The sequence below is a fragment of the Alexandromys fortis genome, unplaced genomic scaffold (assembly GCF_014885135.2).
Source record: "Alexandromys fortis isolate MF-2015 unplaced genomic scaffold, M_Fortis_MF-2015_v1.1 scaffold_9, whole genome shotgun sequence".
Classification (NCBI taxonomy): Eukaryota; Metazoa; Chordata; class Mammalia; order Rodentia; family Cricetidae; genus Alexandromys; species Alexandromys fortis.
Genome location: NW_026067892.1, coordinates 17,931,216 through 17,949,680, shown reverse-complemented (window position 1 = coordinate 17,949,680; position 18,465 = coordinate 17,931,216). Strand labels below are relative to the sequence as shown.

At 42.1% G+C, this 18,465-nt stretch overlaps 1 protein-coding gene across 3 annotated transcripts in view; it reads right to left on the bottom strand.

Moving 5' to 3' along the window:
• Ccar1 (cell division cycle and apoptosis regulator 1) overlaps positions 1-15,926 on the bottom strand; it is a 49,317-nt gene extending 33,391 nt beyond the window's left edge. For 2 of the 3 annotated variants that reach the window (XM_050139332.1, XM_050139351.1), the window contains exons 1-8: positions 15,762-15,926; positions 14,427-14,548; positions 9,963-10,135; positions 8,446-8,490; positions 7,673-7,705; positions 6,413-6,606; positions 2,056-2,170; positions 1,762-1,954 (exon numbers count right to left, since the gene is read on the bottom strand). In XM_050139332.1, the coding sequence (XP_049995289.1) occupies positions 1,762-1,954; positions 2,056-2,170; positions 6,413-6,606; positions 7,673-7,705; positions 8,446-8,490; positions 9,963-10,135; positions 14,427-14,499 (826 nt within the window). In that variant the 5' untranslated portion in view covers positions 14,500-14,548; positions 15,762-15,926. Of the gene's footprint in view, positions 1-1,761; positions 1,955-2,055; positions 2,171-6,412; positions 6,607-7,672; positions 7,706-8,445; positions 8,491-9,962; positions 10,136-14,426; positions 14,549-15,755 lie in introns of all 3 variants that reach the window. The other variant, XM_050139342.1, reaches the window with a different exon arrangement.
• Positions 15,927-18,465: the final 2,539 nt, after the last annotated feature.

Here is an 18,465-nt window from a genome sequence, read left to right as displayed (position 1 = left end):
TTCTTTGCTACGTGTGATGGTTCATGCCTTTAATCCTAGCACATATGGGAGACAGAAGCAGGTAGATCTTTGTGAGTTCAAATCTAGCCTGGTCAATGTAACAAATTACAAAACAGTCAGGGCTAGAAGGTGAGACCTTATCAAAAAACCCCAGCAGAATTCTAATGAATTCTTTGGCTCAAGTCTAAAACTATCAATATTGACTATACTCAATCAGAGGAAAAGGGAAGCAGACCAAAGAATGGATTCTTTTTCATGGCTGGCTGGTCTTCTGTTATTACAACTAGCTTGGTGTGTGTATGGGGGGAGGGGGTGCTCAAGACCAAACCCAGGCCCTTGCCTATCTGAAACAAACACTGTACTTCAGAGCTGCATCTTAGGCCTCATCAAATATATTTTTATTTTATTAACCCAGTTTTCAAAGTATCTTATGTGTGTTAAAGTTCTTTGCCTGTCTGTATATATTTATACCACATTTGAGACTGATACCCTTGGTGTCAGAACATATTCTAGACAATGAAAAATTTAAATTCTCATTTCCTTTTTAACATCTCATAATTCTATAAAGATTTTAGACTATATTTTAAAACAAAAGGAAACAGAAAAACAACTACAAAGATACTTTTCAGCCAGGCAGTGGTGGCACATGCCTTTAATCCCAGAACTTGGGAGGCAGAGGCAGACAGATCTCGGAGTTTGAGGTCAGCCTGGCCTACAGAATGTGTTCTATGACAGCCAGAAATACACACACAAAAAAACTTGTTTCGAAAACCAAAAGAAAAAAAATAGAGGCGGCGGGGGGACAGGGACGCGACATTTTTCTTTTAAAATTTGCTCAATATCAGAATTACTCAAACTATGACCTAGAAATCAAGGGCTACAATTTGCCAACACCTGAAGTATATACACTAAATCAATGAATACTATGGAATAAGATAGCCGGAGAATATTAAAATACCAGTTGGGAGATTATTCATTTGCGGGGGGGGNGGGGGGAGGATTCCTTTAACCAGAGGAATCTCTGGTTAATGACACCTACAAATAATCAAATTCCATATTAGTAACATTGGGATAACTGAAAGCATCTAAAATGATGCAGCATGGCCTACCGGTGGTGGTGCCTTTAATCCCAGCACTTGGGAGGCAGAGGCAGGCAGGTGGATCTCCGTGCATTCAAGACCAACCTAATCTACAGACTGAGTTCCAGAACAGGCTCCAAAACTACACAGAAAAACCCTGTCTTGAAACACCCCAACAAAGGGGAAAAAAAAAAAAAGGCAGCATGCGTTACAAAGCCATAACTAATGCTTGCCAAAGAATTTGAACTTAAATTTCGGTTTCTAAGACAAAGGAACAAGGTTTAAAAAAAAAAAAATCAAGTTTCAGGACACCCAGGGCTACACAGAGAAACCAACCCTGTCTTTAAAAACAAAACAAAATGATACTTGAGCTTCCTTTCATGTTTTCTCAAAGTCCCTAATCTCTCTTTTATTAGCAACATGTTCCTACTATTTCAGCAATTTAAACATCTACACATTTATTAGAAACAAGAAGTGGGACTAGAGAGATGGCTCAGTGGTTAAGAGCACTAACTCCTCTTCCAGAGGACCCGGGTTCAGTTCCCAGCACCCACATGACAGCTCGCAACTGTCTGTAACTCCAGGGAACCCAGAATCCATGACAAAACATTAATACACACATAAAATCTAAAAACAATGACACAAACAAACACAAGAAGCAATGATCCATTATATTTAATACCTTTCTGCTGTGGCTGCTGTAGTAAGGGCTGTGGTTGTGTCTGCAATAGTGGCGTAATAGAAGCAGCGGATATCTGGGCCTGCAGTAACGACTGGGGTTGGGGCTGTGCCTGAACACCGAAGGTTGTCTGTGGCACAATCGGCTGAATTACAGCAGTAGGAGTCTTCAGTAAAGGTTGGGTTTGGGACTGATTCTAAAAACAAACCAAAATAAATAGAAAATTTCTTTGAAAAGAAATTACATTGTAAACCAGCAAAGTCAAGTATCAAGTTTCTATTGCACTTTATTATGTACCTGATTTGGTAGTGTTTGAATTCTTTGTGCATTCCATTTAAAAGGCATATTAGGATTGTAAGTTGCTTCAACCAATACTCTATCACCAACTTGGGGGGTTTTCCCTTTAACAGCACTGGGGAAAAAAAAAACATAAATATAAACATAAGAAAGATTATACCAAAATGATTTATATACTATTGAAGAGCTCTTACCACAAAAAAAAAAATTACATATTTTTGTTTGTTTTACTTCTCTTCTTTAGGAAACAGGGTCTCTTTTATGGAGCTTTCACATGCCTACAACCTTTGTATACCAGGCTGGCGTCACAGAGATCTGACTGATGCTGCCTTTCAAAGACTATAGTGATTTTAAAGTATATTACAACTAAAATGGAAGCCTAGATAGTATTATTTATCTTTTTTTTAATATTATTTATCTTTTAAAAGTGCTTTTAGATTTATTTAATTGTATAAATGTTTTGCCTGTACATAAAAATGCAGACCATATGCATGCAAGGGCCCATTGAGCTCAGGAGGGTGTCTGCTCCCAGGAACTAGATTTACAGGTAATGGGAACCAGACTTGGGTCTACTGCAAGAACAACAAGTGCTTTAAACTACTGAGCCATTTCTACAGACCTTAAAGATTTATTTTTATTCTTAATCATCTGTTATGGGTCTCTTGTGGATGTGCTTAGACAAATTGGTACCCTAGAAGTCAGAGATATCAAATCCCCCTGGAGCTAGAATTATAGGCTGCTGTGAGCCACCTGATATGCTGGGAATTGAAGAATTGTCTTTTGCAGGAGTGTGGAGTGCCCTTAACTGCAGAGCCATCTCTCCAATCCTAGACTCACTTTTAAATTGATTACATTTCACCTTCTGCTGTATGTAAAAAGGAAGGTTTCAAGCACAAGAATAATTTGCACTTCTGTTTTCTCAATGCCTCTCTATGTACAGAACTGTCACTATAATAGCCCAAGGGTAAGATTTCTCAATGCCTCTCTATGTACAGAACTGTCACTATAATAGCCCAAGGGTAGAGAGGATGGAAAAAAGGAGGCACAACAGCACAAAAATCTTGAACAATAATAACACAGCACATACTTCAGAGGAAGTGCATTAAGATCACCTAAGGAAACTGGCTAAGTGGGCCATAGTAGTTGTTGTGCAGACTACATGACAAGTCAGCCATGGCTCCAAATGCCTGCTGTGACCACAGAGGATCACTGGGTTCTGCTGGCCACTAGCCTAGCTCCAGGTTTAGTGAGAAACCCTGTCTCAAAGGAATAAGGCAGAGTGAGGACTGATGGCGCATTTCTTTAATCCCAGCATTCGGGAGGCAAAAACGGGCAGACCTCTGAGTTCAAAGCTAGCCTGGTCTACAGAGCAAGTTCCAGGACAGGCTACAAAGATACACAGAGAAACTGTCTCCAAAACAAGAACACCAAACACGGGGGCTGGAGAGATGGCTCAGTGGTTAAGAGCACCACCTGCTCTTCCAAAGGTCCTGAGTTCAATTCCCAGCAACCACAAGGTGGCTCACAACCATCTGTAATGAGATCTAGTGCCCTCTTCTGGCCTGCAGGAAGATACTGAGAATACTGTATACGTAATAAATAAATAAATCTTTAATAAAAAAGAACACCAAACGCCAAATTAATTGAAGGGGGAATTTTTTTTCAGTTGAAAACAAATGTCTGACAGAGAGGGTAGTGCACACCTTTAATCCTATCACTCGGGAGGCAGAGGCAGGTGGTTATCTAAGAGTTCAAGGCCAGACTGGTCAACACCTTTAGGTTGGTGAAGGCTATGTAGTAAAACCCTGCTTGAAGAAATCAATCAAACAAAATAATAATAAAAAAACAAACAAACAAAAAAACCCTTGCCAGTAGTGGTGGCTCACGCCGGTAGGATTTGCTGAAAGAGTCAGAGGCAGATAAAAAAAAAAATTCAAAAAAAAAATAAAAAATAAAAACCCTTAATGTTCTTTGGCTAGACTTGGTGGTAAATACCTTTAATCTCAGCCCTCGGGGAGAAAAGGAAGAGGGATCTCTGTGAGTTCACTGTGATCCCTGTCTACAGTTAATTCCAAGCCAGCTAGGGCTACACAATGCGAACCTATCTCAAAACAAGCCCTCCCCCAATTTTTTTTATTTTTTATTTTCCTTTGGTTTTAGTTTTTCAAGACAAGGTTTCTCTGTAGCTTTGGTGCCTATCCTGGAACTAGCTCTTGTAGACCAAGCTAGCCTCGAATTCACAGAGATTCTCCTGCTTCTTCCTCCTAAGTGCTGGGATAAAATGCCTATGCCATGGGCTGGAGAGGTGGCTCAGAGGTTGAAGGAACTGACTGCTGTTCCGGAGGTCCTGGGTTCAATTCCCAGCAACCACATGATGGCTCACACCATAATCTGTGATAAGATCTGGTGCCCAGAACACTATATACATAATAAATAAATTTTTTAAAAAAATAATAAAATTAAAAAAAAATGCCTATGCCATCACCACCAGGCTCACCCCTAAATTTTAGGGGTAGGGAAGTTGGCTCATTGGGTAAAATGCTTGCTATACACACAGGAGGACTCAAATCTGGATCCTAAGAAGTCACATGAAAGCTAGACATGGTGGCACACTCGTAACCACAGGACTGGGAAAACAAAGACAGACAGATCCCAGGGACTTGAAGGCCAGCGAGTATAGCAGAGATGATGAGTTCCAAGTGAGAGACCTTGTACTAAAATAAATATATGATAGAGAACAAATAAGAGTAACAAAGCTGGGGCTTAAGAGATGGCTCAGCAGCCAGGTGGTGGTGGTACACGCCTGTAATCCCAACACTTAGGAGGCAGAGGCAGGTGGATCTCAGTTCAAGGCCAGCCTGATCTACAGAGCAAGTTCCAGGACAGGTTCCAAACCACAGAGAAACTCTTGTCTCAAAAAAACTAAAAAGAGAGAGAGAGAGAGAGAGAGAGAGAGAGAGAGAGAGAGAGAGAGAGAGAGAGAGAGAGAGATATGCCTCGGCAATTAAGAGTGTTGGCTGTTCTTCCAAAGGACTCAGGTTGGGGGCTAGAGAGATGGCTCAGCTGTTAAGAGCATTGCATGCTCTTCCAAAGGACCCCCGAGTTCGATTCCCAGCAACCACATGGTGGCTCACAACCATCTGTAATGAGGTCTGGTGTTCTCTTCTAGCAGGCATATATGCAAACAGAATGTTGTATCCATAATAAATAAATAAATTTTAAAAACCCCAAAAGCTGTTAAGAAGGAAAACCAAAGGACTCAGGTTTAATTCCTAGTACCCACATGGCAGCTCACAACTGTCTGTAACTCCAGTTCTAGGATACTAACATATCTGGTACCCTCACACCAATGTACATAAAGTTAAATAATATATATAAAGGCATACGCTTTTAACCCAGCACTCAGGAGGCAGAGGCAGGCAGATCTGAGTTCGAGGCCAGCCTGGTCTACAAGAGCTAGTTCCAGGAGAGGCTCCAAAGCTAAAAAAAAAAAAAAAAAAAAAAAAAAAAAAAAAAAAAAAAAAAAAAAAAAAAAAAAAGTAAGGAGGTGGTTGTTTTGAGACAGGATCATGCATAGATATAGATATAGATATAGATATAGATATAGATATATAGATGTAAAGAACAGCAAAGTCAACCTCTGGCCTACACACATATGTGCTCAGGTGAATGTACCTTTCCTTTAAAGCACATAGGTGCTCATACACAAATATACACACACATACAATTGAGAAAATAAGCTTAGTCAGTATTAAATATGTAAAAACAAAACAAAGATTCGATTTTAAAAGCCTATTTCAATCCCCATCTTATTTTATTCATTAACTGGCTTCAACCTCCATTTTATTTGTTTGTATAGAGACAAAGGTCTTTCTATTAAGTCCCAGCTGTTCTGAAACTCACTATGTAGATCAGACTGGCCTGGAAATCACAGATCCACCTGCCTCTGCCATTCAAGTAATGGGTTTTAAGTTTTATGTTACCACATCTGTCTCAATTTCTAATTTTACTCTAAGCCACAACATGAATGTTCCTAAAACTGCCACCTAACTGACAAAACATTTATAAAGAATTCAAAAGGGATCAATTAGCACTTATTACCAAGTTTGAGGATTGAACCTGATCCCTGGAATCTACATGACAGAAGAAAACCAACTCCCACCTATAACCTCCACAAGTGTGTAATCCCTCCACCCCCCAGACATAAATATATAAATGTAAATTTACTTTAAAAGGGCATTAAGTATAAATATACAGACATTACAATTTCAAAATAAAATTACAAACTATATTTTTTTTCCATTGAGTATGTATTACTACCATGTATCATCTATCAACATCTAATGGAAGTTTTTACCCAAGCTGAAAGAATACATCTTCATCCACAAATCCAAATGTATCGTGTAGCTTTGTAACCACTCCTGTGAAAACACGCTGCTTCTGAGGTTGAGTTTGCTGCTGACTGGACCTTGGTGTTGGATATGATACAGTAATCTGTGCCGCAGGCTGAGGAGTTGATAGGCTAAGACTTGTGGGCAATGCAACAGCTGGCTATTGAACAAAAGCAACATCACATTAAGACTTGCAGATGTCTAAAAAAAAGAGTAAAAAGACTGTAAACTCAGGATCTGTACTAGTAAAGTAATAGCTCCATTCCTAAAACAAACTGGAGAAGAAAAAAAAAACTAAACTAGGCATGGTGGTGATTGTTTATAATCTGGAGAGTTGGAAATAGAAAACTACTCCACTGACCAGACAGTCTAGACTGAAGTTCCAAGGCAGTGAGCGATCTGGACTCGGACAAAACAGTAGATGACACCCAAGGAATAACACCTGAGGGTGTCACCTGATCTCGAAAAACCAGTAAATGTATGCATGCTTATATATGTGCACAAATTTACACACACATACCAAACCCTAGGTATGGAGGTTCATACCCAAAAATCCCAGCTGAGGCATGAGGCTCAACTGTTGGCAGTTTCAGATACCCAGTTTCCCACAAAAGAAACTGCCTGCTATTGGCTAGTAGTTGAAGTTCTATCTAAATCTGTACATAAAAACAAAAACATATTTTACTCCTTCCTTTAAAATAACTGGAAGGCCAGGCGGTGGTGGCGCACGCCTTTAATCTCAGTGCTTGTAGGCAGAGGCAGGAGGATCTCTGTGAGTTCGAGGCCAACCTGGTCTACAAGAGCTAGTTCCAGGACAAGCTCCAAAGCTACAGAGAAACCCTGTCTTGAAAAACAAGAAAAAAAAAATTGGAAGCATATAATACACAATACACTATTGTCAACAAACACAAACACGCTACCACAATTTCCATCTTTATCTAACAATAAATATCAAAATGTTGTTACACAAATCCAACAAGTATTTTTAAACTCCTATTGAAAAACTACAACAGAAATATAACTAAAGAAATAAATTAGCCAGATGGTGGGTGCACACGCCTTTAAACCCAGCACTCCAGAGACAAGAAGCAAGTGGATCTCTGTGAGCTCAAGGCCAACCTGGTCTAAGGAGCAAGTTCCAGGACAGGCTCCAAAGTGACAGAGAGAAACCAAGTCTCAAAATAAGTAAATGAATGAATTAATGAATGAATGAATACCAAACTAACCTGTGTTAGAATGGTCTGCTGGGGCTGCTGCAACTGAAAACAAGAAAAAACAAACAAGATCAATCAGGTTTGCTCTTTCAGAGATGATTTACAAAGGTATTCTTGTTTTTCAAAATTTTATCTTTAAAAATGTAGCTATTATTTTATCATGTGTATAGGTGCTTTCTTTACCTGTGATATGTAACTGTGCAACAAAAGCATGCCTTGTGTGGCAGAGGCCAACAGAAGACATCAGATCCCCAGGAGTTAGAGATACTGGTGTTTGTGAACTACTGGATATCTAATCCCAGCACTTGGAAGCAAAAGAAGGGAGATCTCTGTGAATTTCAAGACAGTCTGGTCTGTGTTAAGAGTCCCAGGTCAGCCAAGTGGTGGTGGCACATGCCTTTAATCCCAGCACTGGGAAGGCAGAGACAGGCACATCTCTGTGAGTTCAAGGCCAGCCTGGTCTACAATAGCTAGCCCCAGGACAGGCTCCAAAAAACCACAGAGAAACCCTGTCTCGAAAAACAAACAAACAAACAAACAAAAAAAACCCAAGTAATTATATTAAGCTAAATTTTTGAAAGCAGATTTGTCTGGAGGGCTGGGGGAAATGGTGTGTTGGGTTTCATGTGGATTTAGCTGTTCCCTACCCACCCAAAGATTAAAAAAAAAAGTTCACATTTTACACTGGATAGCAAGAAGGAATTTAAATGGTGTGTTACTTCAATTTGAGGGAACAGGAGAACTGCCATTTTTAAATCAATTTTTAACAAAAAATTTAGACTAACCTGTTGTTGCACACTATACAAGGTCTGCTGAGGTTGTGAATATTGCTGAAAAAGATTATTAAAAGAAACAGGTTACACACATTCATTTTCAAAAGTACATATATAAAAGCTAGTGAAACTTTCTAAACCAGCTATACTTATCTAAAATTAACAAAATGGTAATCATTTTTACTCTGAGAGCCACTGAAGCCAGAATTTTCATAAAATAGTTATGTATAAATAAACAACTCAGGAACATAAGAATATAAGATTTCACTGAGCTCTAGTGCTGTAGTCTTTAATCCCAGCACTTGGGAGACAGAGGTAGACAGATTTCTGTTGAGTTTGAGACCAGCCTGGTATACAGAGTGAGTTCCAGGACAGCTAGGACTATAAAGAGAAATCTTATCTTGAAAAAACAAAAACAAACAAAAAATTTGAGATTTCTGACTCTACAACTATACTTTGTGCTGAGTGCAGAAACACTCTGTTGTTTTGTCATCAAATAATCCTGCTATCAACTCTAGTAAAGCTTCAAACTCAATATTTTCCTTCTCTCCTTTCTCAAGTGCTGAGATTACAGGTTTGTACCACCAAAAATAAACACAATGTAATTTTATTTATTTAATTTGGTTTTATCAACACAGGGTTTCTCTGTGTTACAGCTCTGGCTGTCCTAGAACTCACTTTGTAGACCAGGCTGGCCTCGAACTTGCAACGATCCACCTACCTCTGCTACAATATAATTTTTAACACCAAGAAAAAAAACAAACTTCTTGTGTGTGTAGTAGTTTTTCGGTTTAGTTTGGTTTTTTTTTAGACATGGTTTTTCTGTGTAGCTCTGGATATCCTGGAACTTGCTTTGTAGACCAGGCTGATCTTGAACTCAGACATCCACTAGCCTCTGCTTCCCAATTGCTGGGACTAGGTGTGTACCAGTATTACCTGGCTACACAGTTTGTTTGTTTGTTTTTCGAGACAGGGTTTCTCTGTGGTTTTGGAGCCTGTCCTGCAACTAGCTCTTGTAGACCAGGCTGGTCTCGAACTCACAAAGATCTGCCTGCCTCTGCCTCCTGAGTGCTGGGATTAAAGGCATGCGCCACCACCGCCCGGCTACACAGTTCTTTTAATCTACAATTCTTCATTGTTTAAAAGACAGAGGTAGCAACCAATCATACTAGCACCTACTTGAGATGCTAAGTGGGAGACTCATGAGTTTAAGGCCAACACGAACAATGCAGACAGCTTGTCTCAAAAACAGAACAAATGAAGGAGAAAACAAAGGAGAACAACTCCAGGCACCAACTATAATTTTTTTTAAATTTATTTATTATGTATACAGTGTTTTACCTGGGTGTACACTTGTACACCAGAAGAGGGCACCATATCTGATTACAGATGGCTGTGAGCCACCATGTGGTTGCTGGAAATTGAACTTAGGACCTTTGGAAGAGTAGTCAGAGCTCTTAACCTCTGAGCCATCTCTCCAGCCCCTCAACTATCATTTTTATCACCTCATTCATCACATTGAAACTCACCTGCTGTAATGCAGCTGCAGCAGCTGCAGCTTGCTGCTGCAATGCTGCAGTCTGTGTTAACTGATAGTTTGCTGGCGTTTGTGTGGTAAGGCCTGCCGCCGCCAATGCAGTCTGCTGGGTATAAATGGTAGGAGATGCTCCCAGAAGTGATGGTTGCTGAACACCTAGTGCAGCTAAATTGAGATTAAAAGAAGAGGGATCAAGATTACTTGGCTCCTTTACAGAAATCTCCCATGACCTTCCATGACAAATACAAGAAAAACTGGCTCCACTGACCTACACTGGAGTAACCAACCACCTTTACCTAGGTCCAGAGTCTAATCAAAAGTATTTTTCAGAGATGAATATGTGGTGGCTTATATACCTATAACCCAAGGACTAAAATGAAGGGGGTAGATAGACAGGAAGATCTCTGTGAATTTGAAGCCACTTGGTCTATATAATCAAGTTCCAGAACAGCTAGGGTTATCACAGAGAGGCCTAATCTCAAAACAAAACAAACAAAAACCTTTTTTTAAAGTAGTGATGGGGGGGGGGGGGGGGGCGGGAGAGATGGCTCAGCGGTTAAGAGCATTGCGTGCTCTTCCAAAGGATCGGAGTTCGATTCCCAGCAACCACATGGTGGCTCACAACCATCTGTAATGAGGTCTAGTGTCCTCTTCTAGCCTGCAGGCGTATATGCAGACAGAATATTGTATACATAATAAATATTTTTTTAAAAAAGTTGTGGGGTCTAGGGATGAAACTTGGCTGGTAGAAGGCCTGCTTAGCACTGCTTAGCACATACAAAGTCCTAGGTGTGATCCCTAGCAACAAACAGCATAAACAGGTGCGGTGGTACATACGTGTAAGGGCAGCACCTGGAATAGAGGCCAAAAAAGCTACAAGTTCAATGTCACCTTTAGTTAAACTGTAAATCCAAGTTTAGCTCTGATCTCAAAACACAACACCAAGACATGTATAGATATTTGTGGGGGTGTGGGGTTCAGAAGCAGGAGCCAGGTCCAGTAGTCTCAATCTTTCTTCCTGCTGATCCAGATGTAGAACTGTCAGCTACCTCTCCAGCACTGTCTGCCTACATGCCACCATGACAACAGACTAAACCTCTAAACTATAAGCCAGCCCCTTAAATGTTTTCCTCTGTAAGAGTTGCCATGGTTATGGTGTCTCTTAACAGCAAAAGAAACCCTAAGACAGCAGTTGAGAAAATTCCTCCAACACTGGCCTATACTCAAGCCTGTGGGACATTTCTTAGAGATTGATGTGGGAGGCCTAGCCCACTGTGGCCTACCCTGGTTGGTGGCCCTAGATGCTACATGAAAGCAGACTGAGACAGCTATAAGGAGCAACCAGGAAGAGATATCCTCCATGGTTTCTGCTTCAGTTCCAGTCTCCAGGTTCCTCTCTAGAGATACTGCCCTGACTTCTCTCAGTGATGGGGTGTGACCTGACAGTTTTAAGATGAAAGATGAAACAAACCCTTTCCTCCTAAAGTTGCTTTGGGTTAATTTTTTTTCCCACAGCAATAATAACCCTAAAATAGAAAAACATGTTTGTTCTTCAAGTTGACAAAGGGTCAATTGTCCTGCTTTTTTTTTTTTCTGAGTTAACTAAGAAGAGGGAGCCACAATTGAGAAAATTCCTCCACAACGGGCCTGTAGACAAGACTGTGGGGTATTAGTCCCTGCCTCAATTTCTCTCAGTGACGGAGTGTCACCTGAGAGTTCTACGATAAAAGAAATCCTTCCCCCCACAAGTTGTTTTTGATTATGGTCTTTATCAAAGCCACAAAAACCTTACTAACTACCCAATGGATAAGGGTGCTTGCTACCAATCCTGAGACATGAATTCAAACTCTGGAATCCACATGGTGGAAGTCTAGAACCAACTCAACAGTTGTAAACTGTCCTTTGACCTTCACATATGTACCCATACAGATACATAAAAATATATAAATGTTTAAAAAAAAGCTGGACAGTCGTGGCTCACGCCTTTAATTCAAGCACTCAAGAACAGAAGCAGGTGGATTTCTGTGAATTCAAGATTAGCCTGGTCACAGGACAGGTTCCAAAGCTACACAGAGAATCTCTGTCTTAAAAACAAAACAACAAAAAGACAAAAAATAAACAAAAACCACACTACTGAAAATTCTGATGAAGATTAACTAACACGTACAAAGCCCCAGGTGGGTGGGAGTAAGGGAGTATAAAACAAAAACCCACAGTAAATAACAAATGGCCTTTTTTTTATTTATTTATTTACTTTTGGTTTAATGTCTCTGGAAAATGGCTTTTTTCTTTAAACTTTTCTTTGCAACTTTAAGCGTTTCTTTATGATGCTTACAGCTATCTTTTTTTTCCTTAGCCTATTAATTACTGGGTTTTTAATTGTTTTTCGGTTTGTTTTGGTTTGGTTGAGACAGGGTCTCACTATGCATCCCTTGCCTGTCCTGGAACTTGCTATATAGACCAAGCAGCCCAGACACTCATAGAAATCCACTTGTCTCTGCCTTCTAAATGCTCTGGGATAAAAGGAATGCCCCACACCAAGACCAGTTATATATTGTTTTTAAAAGACCACCCCCTTGTGGTCAGGGGTGGCCTGAAACTTACTAAGGAATGCCTTGAACTTCTTTCTAATCCTCCTGCCTCTGCCTCACAAGTGCTTGATTTCAGGAATGCAGTAGCACACCCAGTTTATGAGATGCTAGAAATAAACCCAAGGCTTTGTGGGTGCTGTGCAAGCATTTTACTGCCTAAGCTGTGTCCTCTAGGATTCCTGGCAATTAAATTCTTACAGAGTCAGTATTTCTACATTAAATTCAAACAAGTGAAAACCATAATTGAACTAGCAATATGACTCAGTGGTTAAAAGCACTCGTCATGCAAGTCTGACAGCCTGGGTTCAATCCTCAAAACCCATCGTGGAAAGAGAGAACCAACTCCCAAAAGCTATCCTACACACACACACACACACACACACACACACACACACACACACACACACACACACACTGATAAAAAGGTGAGAAGGCTCATTGGGTAAATGTGCTTACCACCAAGGCTGGCAACCTAAATTCAATTCACGAGACCTACTGTACACAATGGAAAGAAACAACTTCCACCACTTGTCTTGACTTCCAAATGTGCAGTGTCTCCATCCCCCAGAGGGACACAGAAATGTAACTTTAAAAAACACAAATTATTTGGAGAGGAGAGTGTTGAGACAAGATCTCTCTATACAGTCTTGGTTGTCATGGAACTCACTATTTAGACCTCAAACTAAAAGAGATCCACCTGCCTCTGCCTCCTGAGTACTAGAATTAAAGGCATACACCACCACGCCCAGCATAAATAAACAAATTTTTAAGGAAAACTATCATAAATATTTTTAAAATTATGGCATTTAGATATATTTAAAATGTATGTTTTCTTTTTTGCTGTTATTTTAAGTTTAGTGGTTTGTTTGTTCTTTTTAAAGTTTTTTCGAGACAGGGTTTCTCTGTAGCTTTGGAGCCTGTCGTGGCACTAGCTCTTGTAGATCAGGCTGGCCTCGAACTCACAGAGATAAACACACCGGATAAACTATGCTAGCCAGGAATTTAGAGAGAGCCACCTGCCTCTGCCTCCCGAGTGCTGGGATTAAAGCGTGCGCCACCACCGCCCGGCTAAGTTTAGTGTTTTGGTTTTGGGTTTTGTTCTGTTTTGAGGCAGGTGCCACCACGCCTGGTCCAAAACATGTCTTAAAATTGAAAACATTCTAAATAAAAGTTATTCCATTTGAACTTGAAACTCAGATAGATTAAATCCCCAGCACCACAAAGAAGAAAGGAAAATAAGAGAGAAAAGGAGGGAGGTTGGTTCACTCTAATAAATTACTGTTTTATAACACATAACTAAAGCAATTTTAACTATTGGCATGGTGATGCCCACATTTAGCTCCAGGGAGGCAGAGGCTGGCAGATCTCTGTGAATTCAAGCCCAGCCTGGTCTACAGAGTAAGTTTCAGGACAGCCAGACTACACAGAGAAACCCAGTCTCAAAAAACTTGGGGGGAGAGGGGAGAGATAAACTTAAGATATTTGAAAAGCCAGGTGTGGATCACTGCTAGTGGAGGCCCTATCTCAAATGCAAAACAAAAATGATGAAGCGCAGTGGAAGAGGAAGAACGAGAACACATAACGCGTGAAGAGATTATGGCAAACCCATTAGTAGTCTGTCGTAAATCTGAAAACTCTTAAGATGCAAATACAAAAAAAGAAAAAAAGAGCTACAAAACCGCCCAAAATGTTAGACACAGAGGGTTTTTTTTTTTGTTATTGTTGTTTCAATTTTCAAAAGTATCTTAATAAAGGATACATCTTCGAACACATCGCTCTCCGGTGCACTAACTTCCATCCAATTGAGACAGCCGCCCCCCCCCCCCTCCACACACATTCACAGGGCGAGGGTTCCATCGCCTGACCTGGTTGTGACACCGCAGTGGCCGTAAACTGAGTAGCCCATGGTGGGTTCTTCTGTCCTCCAAACTGAGCCATGATGCAAGGAGGGAAAAACCTTCACTTGTTTCTCCTCTACAGCAGGTATCTGTGAAGGAAGGAGTCTTGTTTCAAAGTTCAAAAACTACAAATACCACAAAAGGCTATTTTAGAGAACTGATTGATACTAAGGACATCCTCCAAAAGAGAACCGGAAATAGAATGTGTGCAAACTGAAAACTAAACACTATCGACAAGGTATACCCTATTTAAAAGGGATCCTTAGGGGTGGACTTAAAGGGACTTCTTTCAGGGACTACCCTGACATACTTAAAAAAAAAAAAAAAAAAAAGGCCTGGCCAGGTTTGGTGGCGCAGGCCTTTAATCCCAGCACTCAGGAGGCAGAGGCAGGTGGATCTCTCTAAATTCCCGGCTAGAATAGTTTATCCGGTGTTAGAGCTAGGGCCACACCGTGAGACTGAATATAAACAAATGAAACGGACAACGAAATGACAGGCGCCGAACGTCCAGCCTGAGAGCTTTCTTCGGGCAATGTGGAGGTCAGGCAGTGGTTAAATCGATAACGGAAACGAGACACCCCTCCCCCATAAAGGCAAAGGCATCGATACGACTACCATTTTAATAACGAACGTTACTTGAAGGACTAGGGAAGTCACTATGGCCTTTGTCACCTTGCCTTCCACTCCGAGGAGGGGAAAGGCAGTTGGGAGAACGCACGGCTCTAAAAGAACCGCCGGGAAGACGTCCCCTCCCCCTAAGTCAAAGAGACAAGGAAAGGAGGGGCCGAGCATCCCCAACTGGGGACCCGACGGGCAGGGCAGTGACGCCCATCTTCCTCCCGCCCCGGCCTCTCTAGCGCGCAGGCCGCGACGGTGGAAGCCAGCGGCCCAGGGCACGATCACGGCGCCCACGGGGACCCGCGGGCCATCGCAGTCCCTGCGGCCTGTCGGAGCGAGCCTCTCACCCCGAGGACCGGCGGGGACTCGGCGTCGCGGCAACGCCAGCTCGGGCACGCACGGCCTCCGCACGGCCAGGCTGAAGGACGCAGGCCGTACCTGAGGGGCCGGGAGCCGGCGCGCTGGGGGAAGGGCGCGCCGCGCGGGGCCTGCTCCGACCCGCACAAAAGGGGCCGTGTCCGTCGCCCGCCTGCCCCGCCGCGGCCGCCATCGCCCGCCCTCCCGCCCGCCCGCGGCCTCCCACAGTCGGCGTCCCCGACCCCTCCGCCGATCCGCCGCGAACGGAAGCGGCCCTGGGACTCGGCCTCCCGCCGCTCCCGAGCAAAGCGCTGACCAGACCTTCACCTGAGTCGGGTCCGCTTTACCAGCGAAGCCATTTCAAAAGCCGTCAAGCTCAGGCGCATGCGCCAACTTCTCCCTCTTCCTCCACGCCGCACCTCCTCCCTCCCAGCTCCGGGAGGAACCGGCGCCTGCGGAGAGACGTTCGGCGTGCGCGCTCCCCGCGTGCGCGTTCGCCAGGACGCCGAGCGAGAGCGCGCCCGACCCGGTTACCTTGGCTTCGCTTAACAATGAGCCGGTTGTCCTTGTGCCCGGCTCCGAGGCGAACGCCATTCTCCCTAGTTACAGAACCAACGGGAGTCACGTGAGCAGGCCGGGGTGGCCGCCATCTTGTGGTTGTCCTTTTTCTATTCTAGTGCTATTTGCTTGGGAGAATGAACGTGTATGATATATATATATATATATATAGTAAAAATCAATAAATCAATATTTGGAAAATATACTGATACATTCATGTGTGGTAGGATAATCTTTTTGTATACTGTCAGAAGATGTATCTCTGTCTTACCTCACCTATCTAAGGCACCTTCTGATAGGCTTAATAAAGAGTTGAACGACCAATAGCTAAGCAAGAGAGGATAAGCAAGAGAGGATAGGCAGGACTTCCAGAGGAGAGACACAGGATCTATTTACTATTTGCAAATCTCAGAAATGGTACTGAGGCGAGTAATGGGCCATATGGCAGAATATAGATTAATATATATGGGTTAATTTAAGTTTTAAGAGCTAATTGAAGCCGGGCAGTGGTGGTTCACGCTTTTAATTCTGGCAGTTGGGAGGCAAAGGCAGGTGGATCTCTGAGTTTAAAGCCAGCTTGGTCTACAGGGTGAGTTCCCGGAAAGGCTCCAAAGCTAGTTGGAAACAAATCTAACCTAAGGACAAGATTTCATAATTAAAACTCTCCATGGTGGGGCAGGAGGAAGGGCTGACCAGTTAATATCACTGACTGCTCTTCCAGAGGACCTGGTTCAAACCCCAATACCTGTTAGGGATATTTCTTAAAACGAGCCTCTCCCCTGATGCAAATAATTCCAATCAGAACAAACAGAATAAAAGATGCCCATGTTTAATGCAATGAACCTCGTGGCATGGCGGGGGGAAGAAAAAAGGGGAGATCATGCAAAACCCGGAGACCACACGATCTTTCTCTGGGGGGCAGCCTCAATAGCCTATGGGAGTGGTCTTGACCTTCCCTGGGAAGGGGTCACCACTTGACCGACTTTCTCAGAGGTGGAGTTTGGACTAAGGCAACTCCCAGAGGAGGAGCCTTGAACGGAACTTTCCTGCCCAGTACTCCAAATATGGGTGCCAGGGGCTGGGATGAGGCCCCAAATGTAATACTACCCATATGGAAGCTAACAACTGTAACTTCTGACATTGTCACATGGGCAAAACAACAATGCGCGTGCGCGCGCGCGCGCGCGCACACACACACACACACAAGGTCTCGGTGTAATTATTAGAGAGCTGTTGGTCCAAAGAGAGACCTACTATACATATGTGTATATATATTTTCAACATGTGACCCTGACAGGTTTTGATCTTCTGGGCTCAAGAAATCTTCCTGCCTCTGCCTCGTAGTGCCTGTGACTTACAGATACAAACCACTGAGCAAGGTGGAATTTTTACAAACTTTTTTAGATTGTTTTTTCATTTCTGGAGAGGCTTTTGCCTGCATGTATGTGTGTGTAACAGGTGTATGCTTGGAGGTCAGAAGAATACAAAGTATTCCCTGTAACTGTTATTAATGGTGGTTGTGAACCGCCACAGGGTGCTGGAATCTATCCCATGTCCTCTACAGGAGAGACAAGTGCTTTTAACCACAGTGCCATCTCTTCAGCACGAACTAGAATATTTACAACTATACAATTCAGTAGACTTGAGTATATTGACAACATGCCATCATCACACCTAGTATTTGAAGAACATTTTCATCACCTCCTCCTAAAGAAACACATAGCTATTAATCTAGTTACCTTCTACTTCTGCCCTGTGCTTGCTGGTGACCACTTTCTCAATATGAATTAGCTTATTGTAGACAAGACTGCTCTTTGTTTCCTGACTGTTGAGACCTGAATAATCACACAGAAACTATATTAATTACAACACTGTTTGGCCAATAGCTTATGCATACTTCTAGCTAACTCTTATATCTTAAATTAACCCATTGCTATTAATCTGTGAATCACCATGAGGCTGTGGCCTACTGGTAAGGATCTGGCTGGTGGCCAGTCTCATTCAGCAGCTACAGGGCAGTCTCCCTGACTCTTCCTTCTCTCTATATATGCCTTGCCATAGGCCTAAAGCAGTTTCTTTACTAACCAATTAAAACATATTCACAGCATACAGAGGGGAATCCCACATAATCTCTCCGTTTCTGTCTAAATAAAAGGGAAGGTTTTAATTTTAAGTTAGTAAAGTTAATATAAAAATAGTTATCAACCAAGAATTATAGTTACAATATTTGGTGCATTTATATTTGGCAAATTAAGGAAAATGCTCTATCCTATCTGTGAGTCTAAAGTTTTATATCTAATTTATCTTTTATGATTATAACTATCTTCAAACCCACCAAAGACTCCAGTCAGATATAATATTATCTAAGTAAACAGAAAGTGCATTATTAGCAACTTCCAAGAGTCTAGAATTGACAGAAACATCTCACTACCTTGACAGTCATCCAAAGTTCTTCTGTAACATTAAGGCATCC